The 25,306-nt window shown below is 42.7% G+C and overlaps 1 protein-coding gene across 2 annotated transcripts in view; it reads left to right on the top strand.

Annotated features, from left to right (window-relative positions):
- Window positions 1-24,774, top strand: part of LOC130281747 (uncharacterized) — a 156,348-nt gene extending 131,574 nt beyond the window's left edge. Inside the window, exons 14-15 of one of the 2 annotated variants that reach the window (XM_056529331.1) lie at window positions 22,502-22,724; window positions 24,628-24,774. In XM_056529331.1, the coding sequence (XP_056385306.1) occupies window positions 22,502-22,724; window positions 24,628-24,671 (267 nt within the window). In that variant the 3' untranslated portion in view covers window positions 24,672-24,774. Of the gene's footprint in view, window positions 1-22,501; window positions 22,761-24,627 lie in introns of both variants that reach the window. The other variant, XM_056529330.1, reaches the window with a different exon arrangement.
- Window positions 24,775-25,306: the final 532 nt, after the last annotated feature.

Genomic DNA, 25,306 nt, shown 5'->3' with positions numbered 1-25,306 from the left:
CTATCTGGTGGCAGCTGAAGCAGTCTGCGCTGCCGGATAGCCGTTTATGTGATGGCCCCGACATACAAAAGCCTCGTATGTTGATGCTGCCTTCACCATGTGATGGCCTCTGAGAGTGATCATATGCTGAAATGATCGTATGTCGGGGCCATCGTAGGTCCAGGGGGGTAACTGTAATTATTACTTTTGTGCGACTTTTAGATCAAAATGTCACACAGAGGCAAATGCGGAAAAAAATTAAAGGAAAAATCCAGAAGTAAATAAGAAAGTGATGAGAGAGGTAAGTAAACAACAACAACAAAAAAAATACGACCACCCGGCCACCTAGAACATCTGGCAGCTATGTTGGGCAACTACAACTCCCAGCGTGTCCGCACCGGAAGGGTATGCTGTGAGTTTTACTTGCAAAATATAGCATCATGGTGATGAGGTTGGGTATACCTGCAACGGAGCTGGCCTGCGTACAGAAATGTTAGAGTATGTGTTTGGACTTTACTAATTCATTGCTTAGATTTGACAGTGACCCATCTCCAAATCCTGACTGAAGTCAGTAAAATTTCATTTACAGAGCAATATCATAGAAAATATAAGTGAGAGCCGTCACCTGGGTACCAGGTTAACAAAAGAGAGATACTGATTCATGATTTGGAGGCTTACACTAAACCCTGGCTTAAATGGGTACTCCGGCGCTAAGACATCTTATCCCCTATCCAAAGATGCCTGATCTGGGGTTCCCACCACTGGGGACCCCCGTGATCTTCCACGTTGCACCCCGTTAGAATCAGCCCCCAGAGCGTGCTAGCTCCGGATCTGATTACTGGCGATCACGGGGATGGAGCATAGTGACGTCACGGCTCTGCCCCTGTGTGATATCAAGCTCCGCCCCCTCAATGCAAGCCTATGGAAGGGGGCGTAACATCATCTTTAAACCTTCGGAGACCCTTTAAGGGCCGACTGGCTCTCTTCCCATGATTCTGGCCCAAAACATGACTCCACCACCGCCTTGCTGAACAACCATCCACTACTCCATCCATCTGGAACATCCAGGGTTGCATGGCACTCATCAGTGAACAGGACTGTTTAAAAATTAGTCTTCATGTATTTTTCTGCCCAACACAGCCGTTTCTGCTTGTGAGCATTGGTTAGTGGTGGCCGAATAGAAGTTTTATGCACAGTTGGAAGACTCTGGAGGACTCTACACCTTGATGTCTGTGGGACTCCAGAGGCACCAGCAGCTTCAAATATCTGTTTACTGCTATGTAATGGTATTTTAGCAGCTGCTCTCTTGATCCGATGCATGGATCTGGAAGAAATCTTCCTCAATGTGCCTTTATCTGCACAAACCCATCTGTGCTCTGAATCAGCCACAAATCTCTTAATAGTGCGATGATCACGCTTAAGTTTTTGTGAAATATCTAATGTTTTCATATCTCGTCCAAGGCATTGAACTATTTCCCTCTTTTCTGCAGCAGAGAGATCTTTTTTTTTGAAAATGGTGTCTGCTTAATAATGTGGAACACCCACATTTAGTAGTTTTCTTAAATTGGGACAATGCCATCCATGAGTTATACTGAAAAACAAAATATTTAATCTGTCACATACATCCCACACGACCTGGAGTACAGACACGTCCACGCATCTCTGAAAAGAGTGAGCAGACTAAAAAAACAAACAAAAAAAACAACAGAATATTTACTCTAATATTCTAACACTAAGCTGCCACCTTGGTACGTTCACTCTCGGCTCCCTTGAGCACGCTCTGCTCCCTTATGAGCCAGTGACATAACTTAAATACACACTGTTTGTAGGTCCCCGTGTCTTCCCTGCAAAAATGACCTTGGATGGGAAGGTATAGGGGTACTCTGCTTCTACGCTCACTCTCACACATACCTACCACCATAGACCCTAAAAACTAGCTACACACACCCCAAAACCAGTCCACACACCCACACACAAATACGCTGCCACCATCTATCAGAATACCGATAGAACGCCTCCGTTAATACACAGATTCTAACACTCTGCACTTTATGACACCGAAACTATGGTAACGGCACGAGCCACACTTATACACTGATACAACTATATAAGCTATGGGGCTATAGGTTCGTTAGGGCATACAAGGCTACGCATCAAAGTTATGGCTTTAATGTACATAAAGGGTACAGTACTTAGTTACAAAAAGAGTTAAAGAAACAGACATACAAAATGTGCAAAAACAGTTATACAAAATAAAAGGGAATACAAATCAGAAGAGTTCCATACTTAACTTTGTTGAGTAAAGTTCTAATTCGTCCTGGGGTCATGGGAAAAAAATAGCGGCACAAGTCCATTAAGAATGGGCCCCAAACTTGTAACCCTTAGATGGTGTTGGACCACCACTTTTATGGGTACAGCAGGGGGTTTGGGTTAGGAGGGGTTGGGGAGGGCATTTCATCCCACCTCCCAAATGTCCCAACCTCCTCTCAATCACAGATGATGATAGTCCATAAATCATAACTCCCATGGTACCCAAAGGATATTGCACAGATGGGAGTACAATCATTGGTCGGGTGACATCATATGCACAGACTGGTGTCTGGTAGCGCCCCCTACAGTACAGGGAGGTATTACATGTTCTGTACTCTTTACCTGTACCAGGGTTAGCTGCTCTTTTGGACACCAGGTGAGAGCAGCTCCATGTTTTTTTTTTAGGACACTGTGTTCTATACAGGACTCGGAAGAAGCTCCTGTCCTCTACATAGACAGTGATTACAGCTCCCAGCAGATCTTTATTACTTTTATATGGAAGGACTTGTTTTATCTATCTTAGTTAGATACCTTTTTTTCTTTAATCCTCACTTTTTTCCTATATTTGGATGACATTTTGGGGCTTCAGAACCAATTACCATGGTCTCAACATACAATGGTTTCAACATACAATGGTTATCCTGGAACCGATTAATATTGTAACTTGAGGGACCACTGTAATCACAGGTAAAGGGATATATGCATTTCAAAATGGTGTCCCAGACAGTTGGGAGCCAGCGGTATCCACCATATTTTACCTAAAAATAATATCCTCAGCCTATATTCACTACACTGACCTTAACCCCTACAGGACCCATGACGTAACGGTACGTTCCGACACCCTGGGTCTTAAGGACCAGGGACGTACATTTACGTCATGGGCAGTTCCGGTCCCCGCCGGGTGGAGATTGGACTGGAATGCCTGCTTAAATCATTCAGCAGGCATCCCATGCAAATGCCCAGGGGGTCATCAGACCCCCCCCCGAATGTCGGCGATCACGGCAAATCACAAGTGAATTCACACTTGCGATTTGCGTGATTTCGGGTCATTACAGGTCTATAGTGACCCAGTGACTCGGAATATAAGGGGGATCGCGAGTGTCTAAGACACCCAGGATCCCCCTGAAGCGATAGGAGTGAGGTGGCAGGGGTGACACCCCTCCCATCCCTGCTATTGGTGGTCTAGACATGACCACCAATAGCAGATCGGGGGCAGGCGGGTTTACTTTTGTTTTCCCCGTCCTGCCGTCCCACAATAGGCGGGGCAGGACAGGGAAACGACGGGGACCGGCGCCGAAGATCCACTTACCGATCCGGGGGGGCGACGGAGGCTGCGGGCGACGGAGATCGGCGGGCGGCGATGACGTGCGGCTGGATCCGACGGAAGCCGGTGAGTTGCCTAGCAACATCTGGAGGGTACAGTTTGAGACCATTATACAGTGGTCTCTAACTGTAGCCCTCCAGATGTTGCAAAACTACAACTCCCAGCATGCCCAGACAGCTGTTTGGGCATGCTGGAATATGTAGTTTTGCAACAGCTAGAGGGCTACAGTTTGAGACCACTATATAGTGGTCCCTAAACTGTAGCCCTCCAGATCTTGTAAAACTACAACTCCTAGCATGCTCAAACAACTGTTTGCTGTCAGGGCATGCTGGGAATTGTAGTTTTGCAACAGCTGGAGCACTACAGTTTGGAGATCACTTTGCAGTGTTCTCTAAAACTGTAGCTCTCCAGATGTTGCAAAACTGCAAATCCTAGCATGTCCAAACAGCTATCAGCTGTCTCGGCATGCTGGGAGTTGTAGTTGCGTACCTCCAGCTATTGCATAACTACATCTCCCAGCATGCCCTTCGGCGATCAGTACATGCTGGGAGTTGTAGTTTTGTAACAGCTGGAGGCACACTGGTTAGAAAATACTGAGTTAGGTAACAGAACCTAACTGAAGGTTTTCCAACCAGTGTGTCTCCAGCTGTTGCAAAAGTACAACTCCCAGCATGCACGGTCTGTCAGTACATGCTGGGAGTTGTAGTTTTGGAACAGCTGGAGGTTTGCCTTCAGGGTACATTCACACGGGCAGGCTTACAGTAAGCTTCCTGCTTCAAGTTTGGGCTGCGGCAAATTTTTCGCCGCAGCTCAAACTTCTAGCGAGAAACTCACCGTAACCCGCCAGTGGAACGTACCCTAAAAACACTACACTACGCTACACTGCACTACACTAACACATAATAAAGGGTAAAACACTACATAAACACCCCCTTACACTGTCCCCCCCAATAAAAATGAAAAATGTATTGTATGGCAGTGTTTCCAAAACAGAGCCTCCAGCTGTTGCAAAACAACAACTCCCAGCATTTCCGAACAACCACTGACTGTCCAGGCATGCTGCGAATTTAGCAACAGCTGGAGGCACCCTGTTTGGGAATCACTGGCGTAGAATACCCCTATGTCCACCCCTATGCAATCCCTAATTTAGTCCTCAAATGCGCATGGTGCTCTCTCACTTCGGAGCCCTGTCGTATTTCAAGGAAACAGTTTAGGGCCACATATATGAAAATGAAAAGGAAAAGTTGGGGGCTACACCAGCTTGTCAGTGTAAAAAAAAAAATGTTTACACTAACCTGCTGGTGTTGCCCTTTACTTTTTATTTTCACAAGCGTTAAAAGGAAAAAAAGACCCCCAAAATTTGTAACGCAAATTCTCCTGAGTACGGAAATACCCCATATGTGTGCGTAAAATGCTCTGCGGACGCACAACAAGGCTCAGGAGTGAGAGCGCACCATGTACATTTGAGGCCTAAATTGGTGATTTGCACAGGGGTGGCTGATTTTACAGCGGTTCTGACATAAACGCAAAAAAATAAATACCCACATGTGACCCCATTTTGGAAACTACACCCCTCGTGTAATGTAATAAGGGGTACAGTGAGCATTTACGCCCCACAGGTGTCTGACAGATTTTTGGAACAGTGGTCAGTGAAAATGAAAAATTTTTTTTTTCATTTGCACAGCCCACTGTTCCAAAGATCTGTCAAACGCCAGTGGGGTGTAAATACTCACTGCACCCCTTATTAAATTCTGTGAGGGGTGTAGTCTCCAAAATAGGGTCACATGTGGGGGGTTCCACTGTTCTGGCACCACGGGGGGCTTTGTAAATGCACATGGCCCCTGACTTCCATTCCAAACAATTTTTTTTCCCAAAAGCACAATGGCGCTCCTTCTCTTCTGAGCATTGTAGTGCGCCAGCAGAGCACTCGACGTCCACACATGGGGTATTTCCATACTCAGAAGAGATGGGGTTACAAATTTTGGGGGGTCTTTTCTGCTATTAAACCTTGCAAAAATGTGAAATTTGGGGGGAAACACACATTTTAGTGAAAATTTTTATTTTTTTTTTACATATGCAAAAGTCGTAAAACCCCTGTGGGGTATTAATGCTCGCTTTATTCCTTGTTACGTTCCTCAAGGGGTCTAGTTTCAAAATGGTAAGCCATGTGTTTTTTTTTTGCTGTTCTGGCACCATAGGGGCTTCCTAAATGCGACATGCCCCCCGAGCAAAATTTGCTCTCAAAAAGCCAAATATGACTCCTTTTCTTCTGAGCATTGTAGTTCGCCCGTAGTGCACTTCAGGTCAACTTATGGGGTACCTCCATACTCAGAAGAGATGGGGTTACAAATTTTGGGGGGTATTTTCTGCTATTAACCCTTGCAAATATGTGAAATTTGGGGGGAAACACATTTTAGTGAAAAAAAATTAAAAAATTTTACATATGCAAAAGCCGTGAAACACCTGTGGGGTATTAAGGCTCACTTTATTCCTTGTTATGTTCCTCAAGGGGTCTAGTTTTCCAAAATGGTATGGCATGTGTTTTTTTTTTTTTTTTTTTGCTGTTCTGGCTCCATAGGGGCTTCCTAAATGCAACATGCCCCCCAAAAACCATTTCAGAAAAACGTACTCTCCAAAATCCCCTTGTCGCTCCTTCGCTTCTGAGCCCTCTACTGCGCCCGCCGAACACTTTACATAGACATATGAGGTATGTGCTTACTCGAGAGAAATTGGGCTACAAATATAAGTATACATTTTCTCCTTTTACGCCTTGTAAAAATTCTAAAATTGGGTCTACAAGAACATGCGAGTGTAAAAAATTAAGATTGTGAATTTTCTCCTTCACTTTGCTGCTATTCCTGTGAAACACCTAAAGGGTTAAAACGCTGACTGAATGTCATTTTGAATACTTTGAGGGGTGCAGTTTTTATAATGGGGTCATTTGTGGGGTATTTCTAATATGAAGACCCTTCAAATCCACTTCAAACCTGAACTGGTCACTGAAAAATAGTGAGTTTGAAAATTTTGTGAAAAATTGGAAAATTGCTGCTGAACTTTGAAGCCCTCTGGTGTCTTCCAAAAATGAAAACTTGTCAATTTTATGATGCAAACATAAAGGAGACATATTGTATATGTGAATAAAAATTATTTTATTTGGAATATCCATTCGAAAAACAATCTCGGAATCAGAATGATAACTAAAAGCATTCCAGAGTTATTAATGTTTAAAGTGACAGTGGTCAGATGTGCAAAAAACACTCTAGTCCTAAGGTGTAAAATGGCCTGGTCCTTAAGGGGTTAAAGGGGTCATCCAACATAAGGTAATTTTAGTACTTACCTGTCAGACAGTAATGGACATTCTTAGGAAGGATCTGCGCTTGTCTTGGGGCTAAATGGCTATGTTGTGAGATTACTATAATGTTGTGGCTATCTTTTTGTGAAATCGCTATTTCCTTAGTTTGTTCCCTTAAACTACAAGTCTCAGGATCCCTTGTTTGTAAGCATAAGGTCACTTTCTCCCTCCTACACATCAGCCACTCCACTCATTGAAACACATCTGTGCTCCATTCCATGCAATAGACCAGTGTTTTCTAGCCAGGGTGCCTCCAGCTGTTCCAAAACTACAATTAACTGCAGAATCATCTCCCTCCCACTAAGTGGTCGATCCACCTATTGAAGCACAGACAGGCTCCCTCTGAACACCTGACTAGTGATGTTATGTCTCGGGCCACACTGCAACCGGGGAAAACCTGAGACAACATTCATTTTCTATGCTATTAAAAATAAACATCGGAAAAAATCATGGAAAAATTGTGAGACCACCATGAAACACAGGTTCAAGCACTATATTATGAACTACACTAACTTTACAGCCTCTCCAGTATAGTCAAATAAAAAAAAATCCCAGAATAACCCTTTAACCTCTTAAGGACACAGGGTGCGCCTGGTCCCGGTATATAATGGCCGTCCCGCCCCCTCCCATAGACTTGTATTGAGGGGATGGGGCGTGATGTCACACGGGGGGGGGGGGGAGTCATGACGTCATTGACTTCTGTAACAGTGGTCGGGACCCAGACCCTCCAGCGCTTCCGGAGCAGAAAGAGGTAGGTGCTGCATGCTATACTGCGGGGTCCCCAGCGGCGGGACCCCCGAGATCAGACATCTTATCCCCTATCCTTTAGGTGGAGTACCCCTTTAAGGGGTTAAGAACCCTCTTAGACTGCAAAACTTGTGACTATTCATCGGGAACCAACCTCACCACTATGTGACCCTGATAACAAGTAACATCTGCTAAACCAAATGTGATGATAAAAGAGACAATACTTTATTTTGTGCGCTGGTCATGTGTAGGTGCACCAAATTAATGGCCACTGAGCATTTGATAAATTTTATGCAGGTACACATTTCCTGGAATTTCTCTGGTTTATTCCTTGTACAAAATTTTGTGTTTTTATTTATTTATTTATTTTTATCCTGCTGTGTAAAATGTTGTTACTTTTCTTACACATACCGTATATACTCGAGTATAAGCCAACCCGAATATAAGCCGAGGCCCCTAATTTCACCCCAAAAGCCCAGGAAAAGTTATTGACTCGACTATAAGCCTAGGGTGGGAAATACATCATCCCCCCTGTCATCATCCCCCTCTGTCATCATCCAGACTCCCGTCATTAACACCCCCCGTCATCATCATCCTGTCATCATCCAGACCCCCGTCATTAACACCCCCGTCATCATCAACCTGTCATCATCCCCCCCCCCTTTCATCATCCAGACCCCCTTCATCATCACCGCCTGTCAATCCCTTCATCAGTGGTCTTCAACCTGCGGACCTCCAGATGTTGCAAAACTACAACTCCCAGCATGCCCGGTCAGCCATTGGCTGTCCGGGCATGCTGGGAGTTGTAATTTTAAAACCTCTGGAGGTCCGCAGGTTGAAAACCACTGTGACCTTCGTCATCATCCAGATCCCCCTTTAGTTTTCTACTCATCTCCCCTCGGTGGGAAGAAACGGTGAGCTGGTCCGGGCCATCTATGCTGCAGGGACCGTCCGGTGGGGAGGGTTAGTCGTTCCGAGCTGTCCATTTTCACCGGGAGGCCCTCTTCTCTGGGCCTGCCTCGTACTAGTTACATAGTTACATAGTTACATAGTTACATAGTTAGTATGGTTGAAAAAAGACAGACGTCCATCAAGTCCAACCAGGGGATTGAAGGGAAGGATGTAAGGGGATAAGGGGAAGGGATGTAGTTTTATAATTCTGCATAAGCTTTAATGTTATTTTGTTCCAGGAATGTATCTAACCCTGCTTTAAAGCTGTTAATTGTTCCTGCTGTGACCAGTTCCTGAGGTAGACCGTTCCATAAGTCCTCACGGTAAAGAAGGCGTGCCGCCCCTTTATACTAAACCTTTTCTTCTCCAGACGGAGGGAGTGCCCCCTCGTCCTTTGGGGGGTTTAACCTGGAACAGTTTTTCTCCATATTTTTTGTATGGGCCATTTATATACTTATATACGTTTATCATATCCCCCCTTAAACGTCTCTTCTCAAGACTAAACAATTGTAACTCCTTTAATCGCTCCTCATAGCTAAGATGTTCCATGCCCCATATTAGTTTAGTCGCGCGTCTCTGCACCCTTTCCAGCTCCGCAGTGTCCCTTTTATGAACAGGCGACCAAAACTGAACAGCATATTCCAGGTGAGGCCGTACCAATGCTTTATAAAGGGGGAGTATTATGTCCCTGTCCCTTGAGTCCATGCCTCTTTTGATACATGACAATATCCTGCCGGCTTTGGAAGCAGCAGCCTGACATTGTGCTATTCTGTAGTCTGTGATCTACAAATACACCCAGATCCTTCTCTACCAGTGACTCTGACAGTTTAATCCCCCCTAAGACATATGACGCTGCAGGTTATTAGTACCCAGATGCATAACTTTACATTTATCCACATTGAACCTCATTTGCCAAGTGGATGCCCAGACACTTAGTCTATCCAAGTCATCTTGTAACTTATGCACATCCTCTATAGACTGTACCGTGCTACAAAGCTTGGTGTCATCTGCAAAGATAGAAACAGAGCTGTTAATACCATCCTCTATATATACAGCCCCCCTCTATATACATAGCCCCCCTCTATATACACAGCCCCCCTTTATATACAGAGCTGTTATTACCATCCTCTATATATACACAGCCCCCCTCTATATATACAGCCCCCCCCCCCCCTCTATATACACAGCCCCCCCCTCTATATACACAGCCCCCCTCTATATACAGAGCTGTTATTACCATTCTCTATATACACAGCCCCCCTCTATATACACAGCCCCCCCCTCTATATACACAGCCCCCCTCTATATACAGAGCTGTTATTACCATCCTCTATATCATTGATAAATAAATTAAACAACAGCGGTCCCAGTACTGAACCTTGGGGTACACCACTAATAACCGGGGACCAATCAGAGTACGAATCATTGACCACCACTCTCTGGGTACGATCCATGAGCCAGTGTTCAATCCAGTTACAAACTAAAGTTTCCAAGCCCAAGGACCTTAACTTACCTGTCAGATGTCTATGAGGGACAGTGTCAAACGCTTTGGCAAAATCCAGAAACACTATATCCACAGCCATTCCTCTATATATATACAGCCCCCCTCTATATACACAGCCCCCCTCTATATACACAGCCCCCCTCTATATACACAGCCCCCCTCTATATCCACAGCCATTCCTCTGTCAAGGCTTCTACTCACCTCTTCATAAAAGCAAATTAGATTGGTTTGACAACTTCTATCCTTAGTAAACCCATGCAGGCTATCACTTATAATACTATTATCCCCTATGTATTCCTGTATGTAATCCCTTATAAGTCCTTCAAACAATTTACCCACAATGCACGTTAGACTTACCGGTCTATAATTGCCTGGCGAAGACCTAGAGCCCTTCTTGAAGATTGGTACCACATTAGCCTTGCGCCAGTCCCTTGGCACAATACCAGACACCAGAGAATCTCTAAATATCATGAACAAGGGTACAGATATTACTGAACTTACCTCTCTAAGAACTCTTGGGTGTAGTCCATCCGGCCCTGGAGATTTGCTTACATTTACTTTACTTAACTTACCTTGTACCATCTCTACATTAAGCCAGTTCAGTACATTACATGATGTGTTACCAGCACTGACCTGGCCAATGTCAGCTCCTTCTTCCATAGTATATACAGAACTAAAGAACCCATTCAGTAGCTCCGCCTTCTCTTGATCGCCCGTGACAACCTCCCCATTATCATTATTAAGGGGTCCTACATGCTCTGTCCTTGGTTTTTTTGTATTTATATATCTAAAAAAATATTTAGGATTAGTTTTGCTTTCTTTGGCCACCTGTCTCTCATTTTGAATTTTTGCTGTTTTTATTACATTTTTACAGATTTTATTAAGCTCCTTGTACTGTTTAAATGTTATCGCTGACCCATCAGATTTGTATTTTTTGAAGGCTATTTTTTTGTTGTTTATTGCTCTTTTAACCTCATTTGTCAGCCATGTAGGATTTAGTTTTAATGGTTTATATTTGTTCCCCTTTGGTATATATTTAGCTGTATAGTTATTTAGAGTTGATTTAAAGATGTCCCATTTACCTTCTGTATCAGTATTTGACAACACCTCCCCCCAGTCTATGTCCTGTAGTGCAGCCCTCAGCCCAGGGAAATTTGCCTTTTTAAAGTTATATGTTTTTGCCTTCCCCGTCTGTCTTTGTTTTCTACATTTTAAGTCAAAAGTAACTATATTGTGGTCGCTATTACCAAGGTTTTCCCGCACAGTTACATTACCAACCAGCTCTGCGTTGTTGGAAATGATCAGATCCCACAAGGCATCACTTCTTGTTGGGTCCTCCACAAACTGGCCCATAAAATTATCCTGCAATAAATTTAGGAATTTTCTCCCCTTTGTAGTTTTAGCCAACCCCGGACCCCAATCTATATCTGGATAGTTAAAATCTCCCATTATTACCACTGTACCTGCCCGGGCGGCCCTCTCTATTTGTTTATGCAGCCGAACTTCTATCTCTTCAGTGATATTAGGGGGTCTGTAGATTACCCCAAATATTATTTTTTCAGTATTTCCCTCCTTTTGTAATTCTACCCACAGTGATTCCACCTCCTCAGAATCATCACACACTATGGCATCGTTCACACTGACTTTCATACCACTTCTTACATACAGACAGACTCCACCACCTTTTCTGTTCATTCTATCCTTGCGAAACAATGTAAACCCCTGCAGATTGACAGCCCAGTCATGCGAGGAGTCCAGCCATGTCTCAGTGACCCCAACTATATCACCAGCCATGTCTCAGTGACCCCAACTATATCACCAGCCATGTCTCAGTGACCCCAACTATATCACCAGCCATGTCTCAGTGACCCCAACTATATCAATATGTTCCTCCAGTATCAAGGCCTCAAGCTCCCCCATTTTATTTGCTAGGCTTCTGGCATTTGTGAACATACACTTTACATTTCCATTAAGTTTTACACATATAGTCTCACTAATGGGATTTTCAGAGTTATTGGGGTTAATGTAATTTTTTGAGTTATAAGGGCTAATTGTACTATTTAAGTTATTGGGGCTAATGGGATTTTTTGCGTTATTGCGTCTAACGTTGTTATTTAAGTTATTGGGGCTAACAGTATTTTTTGAGTTAATGGGGCTTATTGTAGTTATTGAGTTATTGGGGCTAATGGAATTTTTTGAATTATTGGGATTACAATTTTTCGGGCTACATTTATTTTTACAGCTGGTTTGTAACGCATGAATCTCCTTATCCACTGTTCTTAACCTCCCCCCACAGGACTCCTCTCCACCCGCCATTATATCCTGACCCCTCTCTAACCTATCCATCCCACTGTCTGCTTTCTTTGCTTTATTATCCTCCCCCCACTCACCTAGTTTAAATACTCAGCCACCCCTTCCAGGATTCTCTCCCCCAGCACAGCAGACCCCCTTCCATTCAGGTGCAAATTATCCGTAGAATAGAGTTTGTACCCCAATGAAAAGTCAGCCCAGTGCTCTTAAAACCCAAACCCTTCCCCCTCACACCACGACTTAAGCCATGCATTTAACTCCCTAAGCTCCCGCTGTCTTTCCTGCGATGCGCATGGCACAGGAAGTATTCCAGAGAACACAACCTTAGAGGTCCTTCCCTTCAGCTTGGCACCTAGTTCCTTGTAATTATTCTTCAAGGACCTCCACCTACCATGTATTCTGTCGTTGGTTCCCACATGGACCACGACAGCTGGGTCATCCCCAGCCCCCCCTAGTAATTTGTCCACCCTTTCCACCACATGCCGAACCCTGGCACCAGGGAGACAGCAAACCATTCGGTTGAGGTGGTCTTGGCGACAAATTATTCTATCCGTCTTCCTGATTATAGAGTCCCCTACCACAACTAACTGTCTTGGCCTACCTGCGTTACCATCCCCCACACTACTAGTTGAGCTGTTCCCCCGCAGGCTGCAAATGAACGTCCCTGTGCGTCGTCGTCAAGGCACCGTCACTAGTCCGGGGCAGGCCCAGAGAAGAGGGCCTCCCGGTGAAAATGGACAGCCCGGAACGACTTACCCTCCCCAACGGTCCCTGCAGCATAGATGGCCCGGACCAGCTCACCCTTCCTTCCCACCGAGGGGAGGTGAGTAGAAAACTAAAGGGGGGTCTGGATGATGACAAAGGCTGCAGTGGTCTTCAACCTGCGGACCTCCAGAGGTTTCAAAATTACAACTCCCAGCATGCTGGGAGTTGTAGTTTTGAAGGTATTGACAGGCGGAGAGTTCACTCGAGTATAAGCTAATCGTGCTGAAAAACTCGGCTTATACTCGAGTATATACGGTACTCCAAAAAGCTAAGTATGGGCTGGTGTATTTTTTTTGCGACTTTTTAAAGGTGCTTGCGCAAAAAAATTTTAAAAAAATGTAAACGTCTAAGGGGGACATTTATCATTGTTGTCTTTGGAAATGAGTTTTGAAGTCATTTTTTTTTTCCTTTTGGTTTTGTTTATGTGCGACACATTCATCAGACTATCAACGGGGATGATACATTTGGCTGACATAAGCAAAACACAATTAATCACTTCAGAACATCATTTCCTATGGTTCCTCCTCTGATATGCAACTATTCTGCACAAAAAGTCGCAGTTGACAGTTTTTGGGAGACTTTTTTGAAAAAGGCTGTTTTGTAAGTAAAGTCTGACCAGGATTCGAGGAGTGACATTTTGAAGAGGTTTTCGAAGAGTTTTTTTTGGAGCCTACATGTAACATTCGCACTTAAAAAATTTGCAACCAATGCAAATTGTAAACTGAAAGACAAATATACCCACAAAAAAGCCCTAGACACAATGATAAATCCCCCCATGTTGTTAGACACAACCCCTAAAATTGAGCCCTGATCCCAGAACAGATAGACGCTGCTGCCCCCATCAGGAGGAGGAGTGAAGGTGTCTGCAGCCTCAGACCTTAGAGAATGACCACTTCTCCAGGGATGATCGGTACCGGCCCGTTCTCTGGATCTACAAGGGTCCTGGTGGTCTGAGCTCAGAAATACTGATCCTTCTCCTTGTGCCGAGAACAGGAAGAAGATTTTCACTTCCAGCCAACACCAATGGGTTAATCCCCCATAATCCACCTGTGGCCGGATATTTCTGTAACATATAAGTTTTTCCAGAGGAATATTGTAGAGTAAATATCTGTAAGATTCCCAATAACTGCATATAGGAAACCACAATAAGGATAATAATAGGATATTATATGGGGCTGAGGAATAGATCATGTGACCCAATTATCTGATTATTTTATTACAGAAACTTCTTCTAACATCAGACATTATACAAAATCTTTCATGTGATGTGGTAAGTGATGAATATATATTCTAGGACACTGTATAGATCTCGGCACATTTCAGGGCTGATCTCTACAATGATTTATTTGCCGTCCCATAACATCACTAATAGATTTATTACAGATAAACCCCGGATCATCCAGGAAAGGAATAAATATCATGTGGGACCTGTGTATATATATATATATATATATATATATATATATATATATATATATATCTATCATGTGTGTGACCTGTGTATATATATATCTCATGTGTGTGACCTGTATATATATATATCATGTGTGTGACCTGTATAAATATATATCATGTGTGTGACCTGTATATATATATATATATATATATATATATATATATATATATATCTCATGTGTGTGACCTGTATATATATGTATCATGTGTGTGACCTGTATAAATATATATCATGTGTGTGACCTGTATATATATCATGTGTGTGACCTGTATATATATATATTATGTGTGTGACCTGTATAAATATATATCATGTGTGTGACCTGTATATATATCATGTGTGTGACCTGTATATATATATATATATATATATATATATATATATATATATATATATATATCATGTGTGTGACCTGTGTATATATATATATATATATATATATATATATATATATATATATCATGTGTGTGACCTGTATAAATATATATCATGTGTGTGACCTGTATAAATATATATATCATGTGTGGGACCTGTATAAATATATATATCATGTGTGGGACCTGTATATATGTGGTAGCCCTTAGGGGGTGTATAGTAGTGGGGATGTTGTATCGGTATATGGGGGGTTAACCCTATAGTTCGTGACACAAGGCTGAGGGCTAGTATTTTAAGGTAATTCTCAGGCCTATCTCCGCCCTTCCCAGTAACGATAGGTGCATGAAATGACTGAAGGTCCACAAGGAGATTTAACTTGAACTTGAACAACTATACTTAAGTGCTTACGGTACATCCAAGGCACAATAACAGTCTAATATAACAGTCCTTATATTGTTCAGTGACTGAAAGTTGTTGCGGACCTTGAGGCATTTAGAGATTCTCTGAATTTAGGGTAGATATTGCAGATCCGTCCAGATTTAGGGGTTAGATTAGGTCCGGTGATGCTGCAGAGTGTCTGGGGATTGATACACTCTCGATTTAGCATTGATCAGCCGTCGCCGCAAGGCTCAGGTCCAACTCACTGCGAGAATAGCTGCGCAGGTCCTTCTCGGTTGACAGTCAGGGAACAAGAGAGATCCTTACTGCTTGGCTGCGCAGGAACAAGAGAGAGAACAATGGCCGCCGCTCCCTTATATGGACATGGGCGGGATGAATCCGATTGGTCCGAATACCTGTCATTCACTCGTACACAGAATGATGGGATTGCATACGTCACAGGGACCTCCACAGGTCCTCAAGCAAAAATACCATAGAGTTCACCTAGTCATGTGACCCGCAGGTCCTGGTACGCTACGCGCAGGTAATTAACTATTCATTTACATTTATATAACTATATTTACATAAATGAAAAATGTAGGGAGGTAGCTGCAACCGAAAATGTGATTGTATGGAATTCACTGCCAGATGAGTACTCATGTCAAGGTTGTGTAACCCATACAACCTTATTTACATATAGAAGAGGTGTATATATGAATATATATACTGATGGCGTATTTTCACAAATCTGGGCTTATATAGTTAGTTAAATACTAAATAGTTGTAAATAGATCCTCCTAGCGGTAATGTAATCCTAGGCACACAGTCAGGCTGGCGCGGCTTGCATCCGGCTCTAGGTTGGTAGATGCCTGTCTGGAGGATAAGCCCCAAAGCAGCTACGTGGGTTCCCGTGATGCCGGACTGGCACGGCTGGCGTCCGGCTGATGGAAACTGTCCGGGCTGAGCGGCTGGCGTCCGGCTGATGGAAACTGTCTGGGCTGAGCGGGTGTCCACGGAAGCGGTGGTAAAATAGAGGATCAGCAGTGGATGCTGGCAATGGATACTGGCTGTGTCCTTGTGTGCTGATGCGCACGTATTGCAGTGGGCCCCAGTCCTAGGGTCTCCAGCGGTTGCAAATCGTAAAGTGCGTTCCTGGCTTTTGATCAAGGTGTCTGTATCAGACTGCTGGTATAAGGTGGGTGGGCTAGACGCGTTTCGAGACACGCTTTGGTCTCTTTCTCAATAGCTACCTTTTCTTTCCTTCACCTTATACCACCAACACATAAATCAATTTATTTACAACTATTTAGTATTTAACTAACTATATAAGCCCAGATTTGAGAAAATACGCAATCAGTATATATATTCATATATACACCTCTTCTATATATATTTACATAAACCTTGCATAAATTACTGGTTTACTAGATGGAATAGCGGTGAAAAGAGGTGGACTATACAACATGGACCCCTACGTCCTAGGGGACCAATACACATAAAGGGACCACATAGGATGTGGTACCGGGCCACCACATATATATATATATATCTCATGTGTGTGACCTGTATATATATATATATATATATATTGTGATGATCAGTCTTGGGGATTAGCTCTGGGATCGTCCTGGTCCCTTGCCACGGGACACGTTCCTCACAATAACACAGCAGACCACAGTTCCTCATACAAGCCTGGCACCTCGCCAGCTTTATTTCCACAGGTTGCAGGTAAAACAAAACATAAACAGGAACAAAATAAAATCCTAGACTGTTTGGTCACTGACTACACATATCAGCATGCCCTGACTACTATCTGGTGAGCTACCCTTAGCCAGTCAAACATGTGACTCCTGCAACCTGTTACTCACAGTTCACACCACTTCTTGGACCACTCACAACTTCCGCTGTGTGCTTCCTCAACAGGGTCCATGTGTCTCCCCCTCTAACAGCCAGCATACTGTTTCCCAGGGAGAGCCCCAACTATATTGTTTCCTTTCCTTTTAAACACACTTTCCCTTCCTGATACCTCATTAATCAGGCCACAGGTGGAGCATTCTGCAGAGTTAGCAAGGGAAATACACCCTTTCCTTGCCACACTGCCACATATCCCCCCCCCCCCCTTTGCTCAGACCACCAGGAAGGAGCACATGTATTTGAAAGCTTTATATATTTCAGCTGCTCACTCTTGAGCTTTGTGGAGATCATCTTCTCACTGTCCAGCAACTGTTTCTTGGTCTTCTCAAACTCATTGATACATTTTTCACTCTCACCAATTTGTTCAGATAAATCTGAGATCTCCTGTTGCAAGTTCTTGTTTTCATGTTTCAGAGTCTCAACCTGTTCCAGGGCCTCCTCATACTGCTCACAGAGCAAGTCATTGTCATGACGAGCAGATTGAAGATCATGTGCAAGGGCATTCTTCACCTTGACTTCCTCCTCAAGTTGTCTCTTAGCTTTAGAGACACTCTCCAGATTGCTGGCAAGAGCCTTAACTTCCATCTTCATTTCATTCTTCTCTTTTTCTATTTTTTCCATGGCTACCAGCCTAGCCTTGTGATCACTCTGCATCCTCTGGTCCTCTGTCAGGCACTCGACCCAGCTCTTCTCCATCTCTAGATGAAGTCTCCCCCTTTTTCGGGGTTGCGGACACTTTTGCCTCGTCATCATCAACAACAGGTGCCACCGACACCTGACACACTTTCTCTCCCATCACTTTGGCAACTCTGGAGACTCTCGCTAAACACTCCCGTCGGACCGGCAATCCCTTGGCGGTAAGCTTGTTGCCCCTAGCAACAAATTCAATGGCTCTTGGCACCAGCGAGTCAGGGTGATTCCCTAACAGTTCCTCTGAACTGTGTCTCAGCTCCTTGGCAGACTTTTCTTTTGTCTTGTCACAGTCTCTCCAAGGTCTGGAAAAAAAGAATAGGGCTCCTGGGTCTGCAACAATATCTGGTCCAGTGGTTCGACCTTCCTGGTTACAACCCCTCTCTGGTCCAGACGCCACATCTATTTCACTTAGGACTCTGTCTGTGACCGTAAGCGCAGCCCCCAGCTCCACTGGTACTCTCTTCTGGAGTTTTGGTTTTTTCACAGCCATCTCTGTTGCTTCTATTCCAGTCACCTCTGTTCTTCAGCTCCCCTAGTGATCTGGCACACTCCCACCTGACATATACCTAGGGTCTGCTGACACTCCCACCGGAGACATACCTAGGGTCTGCTGACACTCCCCGCCCTCAGCATCTGCGGAGTTACTGTCCCCTGCTATGTGGTGTAAACCAAGTGTTGTGAGCCTATCAGGTGTTCCTGCTCTAGTCACCTGACTATCTTCCCACAACTGCTGAAAAAATGGAAAATCCTTCCCCAGCACTACTTCATAATGTAAGGTAGGCTCTATTGCTACCTTGTGACTTATGGTACCATAGGGAGTAGAAATACACACATTAACTGTTTTATAACCCCAAATACCGGCTTGTATAGACATTACAGCAGGATCTGGCTTTCTGCTCCGGCATTCTGCAGAGTTAGCAAGGGAAATACACCCTTTCCTTGCCACACTGCCACAATATATATCATGTATGTGACCTGTATAAATATCATGTGTGTGACCTGTATATATATCATGTGTGTGACCTGTATATATATCATGTGTGTGACCTGTATATATATATATATATATATATATATATATATATATATATATATATATATATATATATATATGTATATATCTCATGTGTACGACCTGTATATATGTATATATATATATATATATATATATATATATATATATGTATATATGTATATCATGGGTGTGACCTGTATATATATATCATGTGTGTGACCTAAATATATATATATATATATATATATATATATATATATATATATAGTTCAACAAAAAGGACCGCACTCCCGGGGTGTTCACGGGTGCAAGCTGGTCGGGCCCAGGTCAAGAGCCCCCACAAACAGGCAGCAAAGCAAAACAGCAGCACTCCGACTTAGATGAAAGCGTGTCAGGCTTTATTCATCAGATGCCACGACATTTCAACCATCTCTCACGGTCTTTGTCAAGCAAATAACATGTGCAAGTGCTTACAATATATAGGGGTGAAACATGTGCAATAGTTTTGCATAATTAATTAGGTTGCAATATCAAAACAGTGTAAAATACCGTGATCACAAATAATCATAAAACAAATTAAAACATAGTGAATAAAATTCATATTAAGACGCCATAAGGGCGATATACTATACAGTGTTAGTGTCACATATAGTGTATATAATGTCTAAAATCACATAAATAATATCGCAGAGGGAGGAGTCGAGGGTAGTTCTGGCACTGCCTACTCACCAGTTCGTTTGTAAACGTATGTCACGAGGAACGCCATGGTTGCTTCCGTTTCTCTGTGTGTGGCCAGGCCAGAAGAAAGACTCCGGTCATGTGATGCTCATGTGACGTTAGTATCTCACACAGGCGCACTGAGCGCCATAAGGATGTAATGACCCGCAATGCGTGTCAACGCTCCCTTGTTCTCTGCGCATGCGTGCACTCAAGGCGCATCAGGGTATGGTTAGATGCCGTAGTCACGGGCGCATGCGTACTCACTTTGAGCTCTTACTCAGCGCCATTTTCGACTTGGGAATTCTTACCCAAAATATTTAAGGGTCCAAAATCATGCTATTACATTCATACTGGCACAGCAATCTCCCAGGTCCCCAACTCCATTAGGCAGCGTTGGGACTCCAGCACTGGATACCCCATCAGTACCATTTTTCTGTGGCCGGATGAGTGACCCCTGGACAGGGATCTAACTCACTCGTGCCACAAGTGTTGTGGAAGGGACCGGCCAATCGGCTCTTGTTTGGGAAAAGTGCCACATATGTGACTTCACTCAAGGACCCAGTTTAACAGAGTGCAAGCATCAAGTGTTATGTCCTTGGCATCATACATTGCCCCGCACAGAGAAAAGTCGGCATCCAAGGCAATAAAGATATAAAGCACTCTATGCAAGTTATTCATATAATTCTTATTCTTTCATGTTGTTGTTCTGGTGAGGGGGCCGCCATCCTCTCTCTCTCCATCTGCATAAAAAGAAAACATACAAAAATTACTAAAAATTCTTCTAACAAAAAGAATTTTTACAGAAGATGTTTTTACAAAAAAAAATTTGACAAGTTCAAACATACACAGTCCTGAGACGCGACAGTAGCCTAGGCATTACATATTTTGTGTGTTATCTTAAAGTCTACATTGAGCCCCTTCGGTTTAAGTGTCTGTAGTTCAAAGATCCACTTGAGTTCCAGTCGCTTCAGGAGACTAATCCTGTCTCCTCCACGTCTGGGGTATGGAACATGGTCCAACAGCATAAATCTCAAATCACTCTCTGTATGTTTGGCTTCTACAAAGTGGCTTGAAACAGGCAAGTCTAGTTTCTTCTTTCTGATGTTATACCTGTGTTGATTGTATCTAGTTTTAAATTAGCATGTGGTTTCCCCCACATACAATAGTCTGCAGGGGCATATCTCATGTGCGTGACCTGTATATATATATATATATATATTTATCATGTGTGTGACCTGTATATATATCATGTGTGTGACCTGTGTATATATATATATATATATATATATATATCTATCTATCTATCATGTGTGTGACCTGTATACATACATATATATATATATATATATATATATATATATATATATATATCATGTGTGTGACCTGCGTGTGTGTATATATATATATATATATATATATATATATATATATATATATATCACGTGTGTGACCTGTATATATATATCATGTGTGTGACCTGTATATATCATGTGTGTGACCTGTGTATATATATATATATATATATATATATATATATATATATCCATCATGTGTGTGACCTGTATACATATATATATATATATATATATATATATATTTATATATATATATATATATATATATATATATATCACATGTGTGACCTGTATATATATATCATGTGTGTGACCTGTATATATCATGTGTGTGACCTGTGTATATGTGTATATATATATATATATATATATATATATATATATATATATATATATCATGTGTGTGACCTGTATATATATATCATGTGTGTGACCTGTATATATCATGTGTGTGACCTGTGTATATGTGTGTATATATATATATATATATATATATATATATATATATATATATATATATCATGTGTGTGACCTGTATATATATCATGTGTGTGACCTGTATATATATATATATATATATATATATATATATATATATCATGTGTGTGACCTGTGTGTGTGTATATATATATATATATATATATATATATATATATATATCATGTGACCTGTATATAGATATATCATGTGACCTGTAGATATAACATGTGACCTGTAGATATATCATGTGACCTGTAGATATATCATGTGACCTGTAGATATAACATGTGACCTGTAGATATATCATGTGACCTGTAGATATATCATGTGACCTGTGGATATATCATGTGACCTGTAGATATATATCATGTGACATGTGGATAAAACATGTGACCTGTAGATATATATCATGTGACATGTAGATATATCATGTGACCTGTAGATATATATCATGTGACCTGTAGATATATCATGTGACCTTTAGATAAATCATGTGACCTGTAGATATATCATGTGACCTGTAGATATATCATGTGACCTGTATATATATCATGTGACCTGTAGATATATCATGTGACCTGTAGATATATCATGTGACCTGTAGATATAACATGTGACCTGTAGATATATCATGTGACCTGCTCTGGATGGGTTATTATCTCCTATAATAAGAGGAATATTGGCCGTATGTAGTAATATGTCTGATCTCCTGATCTGAGATTTTCCTGTAGAAATTGTCAGTAATTCCGATTCATCAGGTAAACGTTCAGTCGTGGAACAAACTCTGGAATTTCCTCTTTTATCTTCTTCTTGTGTTTGTGAAGAAATGTTTATTCCTCCAGATCTTCCATAATGTCTCTGATTTCTCTTCAGACAAAGTTTGTTTTAGGTGAAAAACCTGCCATTGTTCTTGATGGTGTTCTTGGAGGAGGTGCTGGAGGTCCTCTTGATGGTCTTATTAATGGTCTTCTTGGAGGAGGTGCTGGAGGTCCTCTCAGTGATCTTCATGATGTTCTTGGAGGAGGAGATGAAGGTCTTCTCGGTGATCTTCATGATGTTCCTGGAGGAGGAGATGAAGGTCTTCTTGGTGATCTTGGTGAAGTTCTTGGAGAAGGAGATGGAGATCTTCTTGGTAGTCTTGGTGGTTAATAGAAGATTTCCCCCGACCATCCCCCACACACGATAAGTGGAGATAAAACCCATCATTACACATCCTAGTCATCCTCAGTCAGTTATAGAGCAGGAGGAGCTGAGCTCTTCCATATACATTGTGTTAGGGAAGATCCAGGAGAACGTTTCCCTGGCTGATATATTCAGTCTGAAGTATACGGCACCTGCTGTATTGTACCAGTGTGGCCCCATGTTATGGCTCCATACTGTCTATATCATATTCTTCCCATTACATTGTCGTCATCTCCCTCTTATCTATAGTGATCCCATATTGGTAATAATAGGAAACCCTACAGAAGATTTACAGTAAGGGGAAAAGAATAGGGCGTTCCCGGCGCCCACCGACCTGCTCGCTCTCTTCATTCTCTGATCCTTCCATTGTATTGAATATAGATGATAAGGCTGGCCGAGAGGGTGGAGATTACATGTCTATACTACTGTATGCAAATTAAATGGAGGGAAATTGTTTCTAGTGCCACATATTGGAGGTAGTGTCTCTACAAGTCAATGTCCAACCCATTAAGAAGCCTTAAAATGCGGATTTGAGCCAAAAACAATTTCCCCGGGTGCCTGTAAGATTTCCTGCGACCACCGACAGTCTGAACAATCAGAAACAATTCTCCCCGACCCCTGTGATTTACTGTTATACAAGGAGCCGAGGGGAAGGTTCATCCTGCAGCCAGAGCCAAATACAAAGAGATCAGATGTGATGTTTATAAGAAGATGATAGGGAAATGGATGATCCCCGGGGACATGGAGACCAAAGAGCAGGATTCAGAGGGAGGAATTATGGGGAGTTTCTACTCATTTTCTACATTAGGTAATATTAGTATTATTCCTTTATGAACTTTGGGGAAATAAATAAAGAGCTCGCCAGGGTCTGGTAGTAAATAAATTATCCATAGTTAGGTTCAGGGTTCTCCCTCCATTAGGGGGCACTAGAGAACAAGTTTGGGTTCTACCTCAGAAGTCGATCAGAGACATTGTTCCCGGCCTCTGCACCAGAAGAAAGAAAGAAGCAATGAATTTGTCTTCCTTGCCGTTTAGAAACATAGAAACATAGAATGTGTCGGCAGATAAGAACCATTTGGCCCATCTAGTCTGCCCAATAATCTGAATACTATGAATAGTCCCTGGCCCTATCTTATATGAAGGATAGCCTTATGCCTATACATGCTTAAACTCCTACTTCACTGTATTTGCAGCGACCACTTCTGCAGGAAGGATATTCCATTCATCCACTACTCTTAGTAAAGTGATACTTCCTGATATTACTGCAGAAACCTTTCCCCTCTAATTTATAACTATGTTTTCTTGTGGTAGTTTTTCTTCTTTTAAAGGGGTAGTCCAGTGCTGAAAAACATATCCCCCATCCTAAGTATAGGAGATAAGTTTCAGATCGCGCGATCTCCTGTACGGGGCCCTGGCTCGCTGGCCAGATAGCGGGTATCGACCACCACACGAAGCGGCGACCGACACGGCCCCTCAATACATCGCTATGGTCAAAGGCAACGCTCCGGTTCTGCCATAGAGTTGTATTGAGGGTGTGTGTCCGCCGTCGCTTCGCACGGTGGTTAACACACCTCCTTCCCGCGGGCTGCCGGTTCCCCTTACAGAAGATTGCGGGGGGGCCCAGCGGTCTGAAACTTATCCCCTATCTTTAGGATAGGGGATACATTTTTCATCACTGGATATCTCCTGTAAATATGATCTCCTCCTTTACCGTTTTGATTCCCTTTATGTATTTAAAAGTCTCTGGGATCTGTGTGTATTATGGGAAATGTTCATGTCCACTTCATCACTTACTGATCTCTTCTCTTTATTTCTAGGGACGTTGGACAGAAATAGTAGAAGAGTAGAAAGTGCGCAATAAAAAAGACAAAAAAAATACATAAAACCACAAATTCGTCTATTGATTTTCTTGATAATGAACAAATCTGTTTCCTATAAATCTTGTTTCTTCTGATCAATAAATAATTTCCCAATCTATATCTCCTCTCCATGTGTGTTGTGTCATAGAGCTGGACTGAGGAACCTTGGGCCCCCACAGGAATGACTATTGGGGCCCCTCTTTAAACCCATAAGACTATAGTGGCCGGTGATTGTCTCTAACATTATCACTATATGGGGACACCTTCTGCTCTATTTTTGGGGCCCTGCTTTTTGTTACAATGTTTTGTCAAACAACACATGGAGCCATACGCTTCAGAAATGATTGGGGAGCAGACTAATGGGATTACTGGGACTTGTGGTGCCACAGTCTTGTCACAATTACAGTGGGGGTGTCACGATGCCGGCTGGCAGGTAGTGGATCCTCTGTGCCAGAGAGGGATTGGCGTGGACCGTGCTAGTGGATCGGTTCTAAGTCACTACTGGTTTTCACCAGAGCCCGCCGCAAAGCGGGATGGACTTGCTGCGGCGGTAGTGACCAGGTCGTATCCACTAGCAACGGCTCAACCTCTCTGACTGCTGAAGATAGGCGCGGTACAAGGGAGTAGACAGAAGCAA

This window comes from Hyla sarda, chromosome 7, assembly GCF_029499605.1.
Source record: "Hyla sarda isolate aHylSar1 chromosome 7, aHylSar1.hap1, whole genome shotgun sequence".
NCBI lineage: Eukaryota > Metazoa > Chordata > Amphibia > Anura > Hylidae > Hyla > Hyla sarda.
This window is presented reverse-complemented; position numbering and strand designations above follow the sequence as displayed.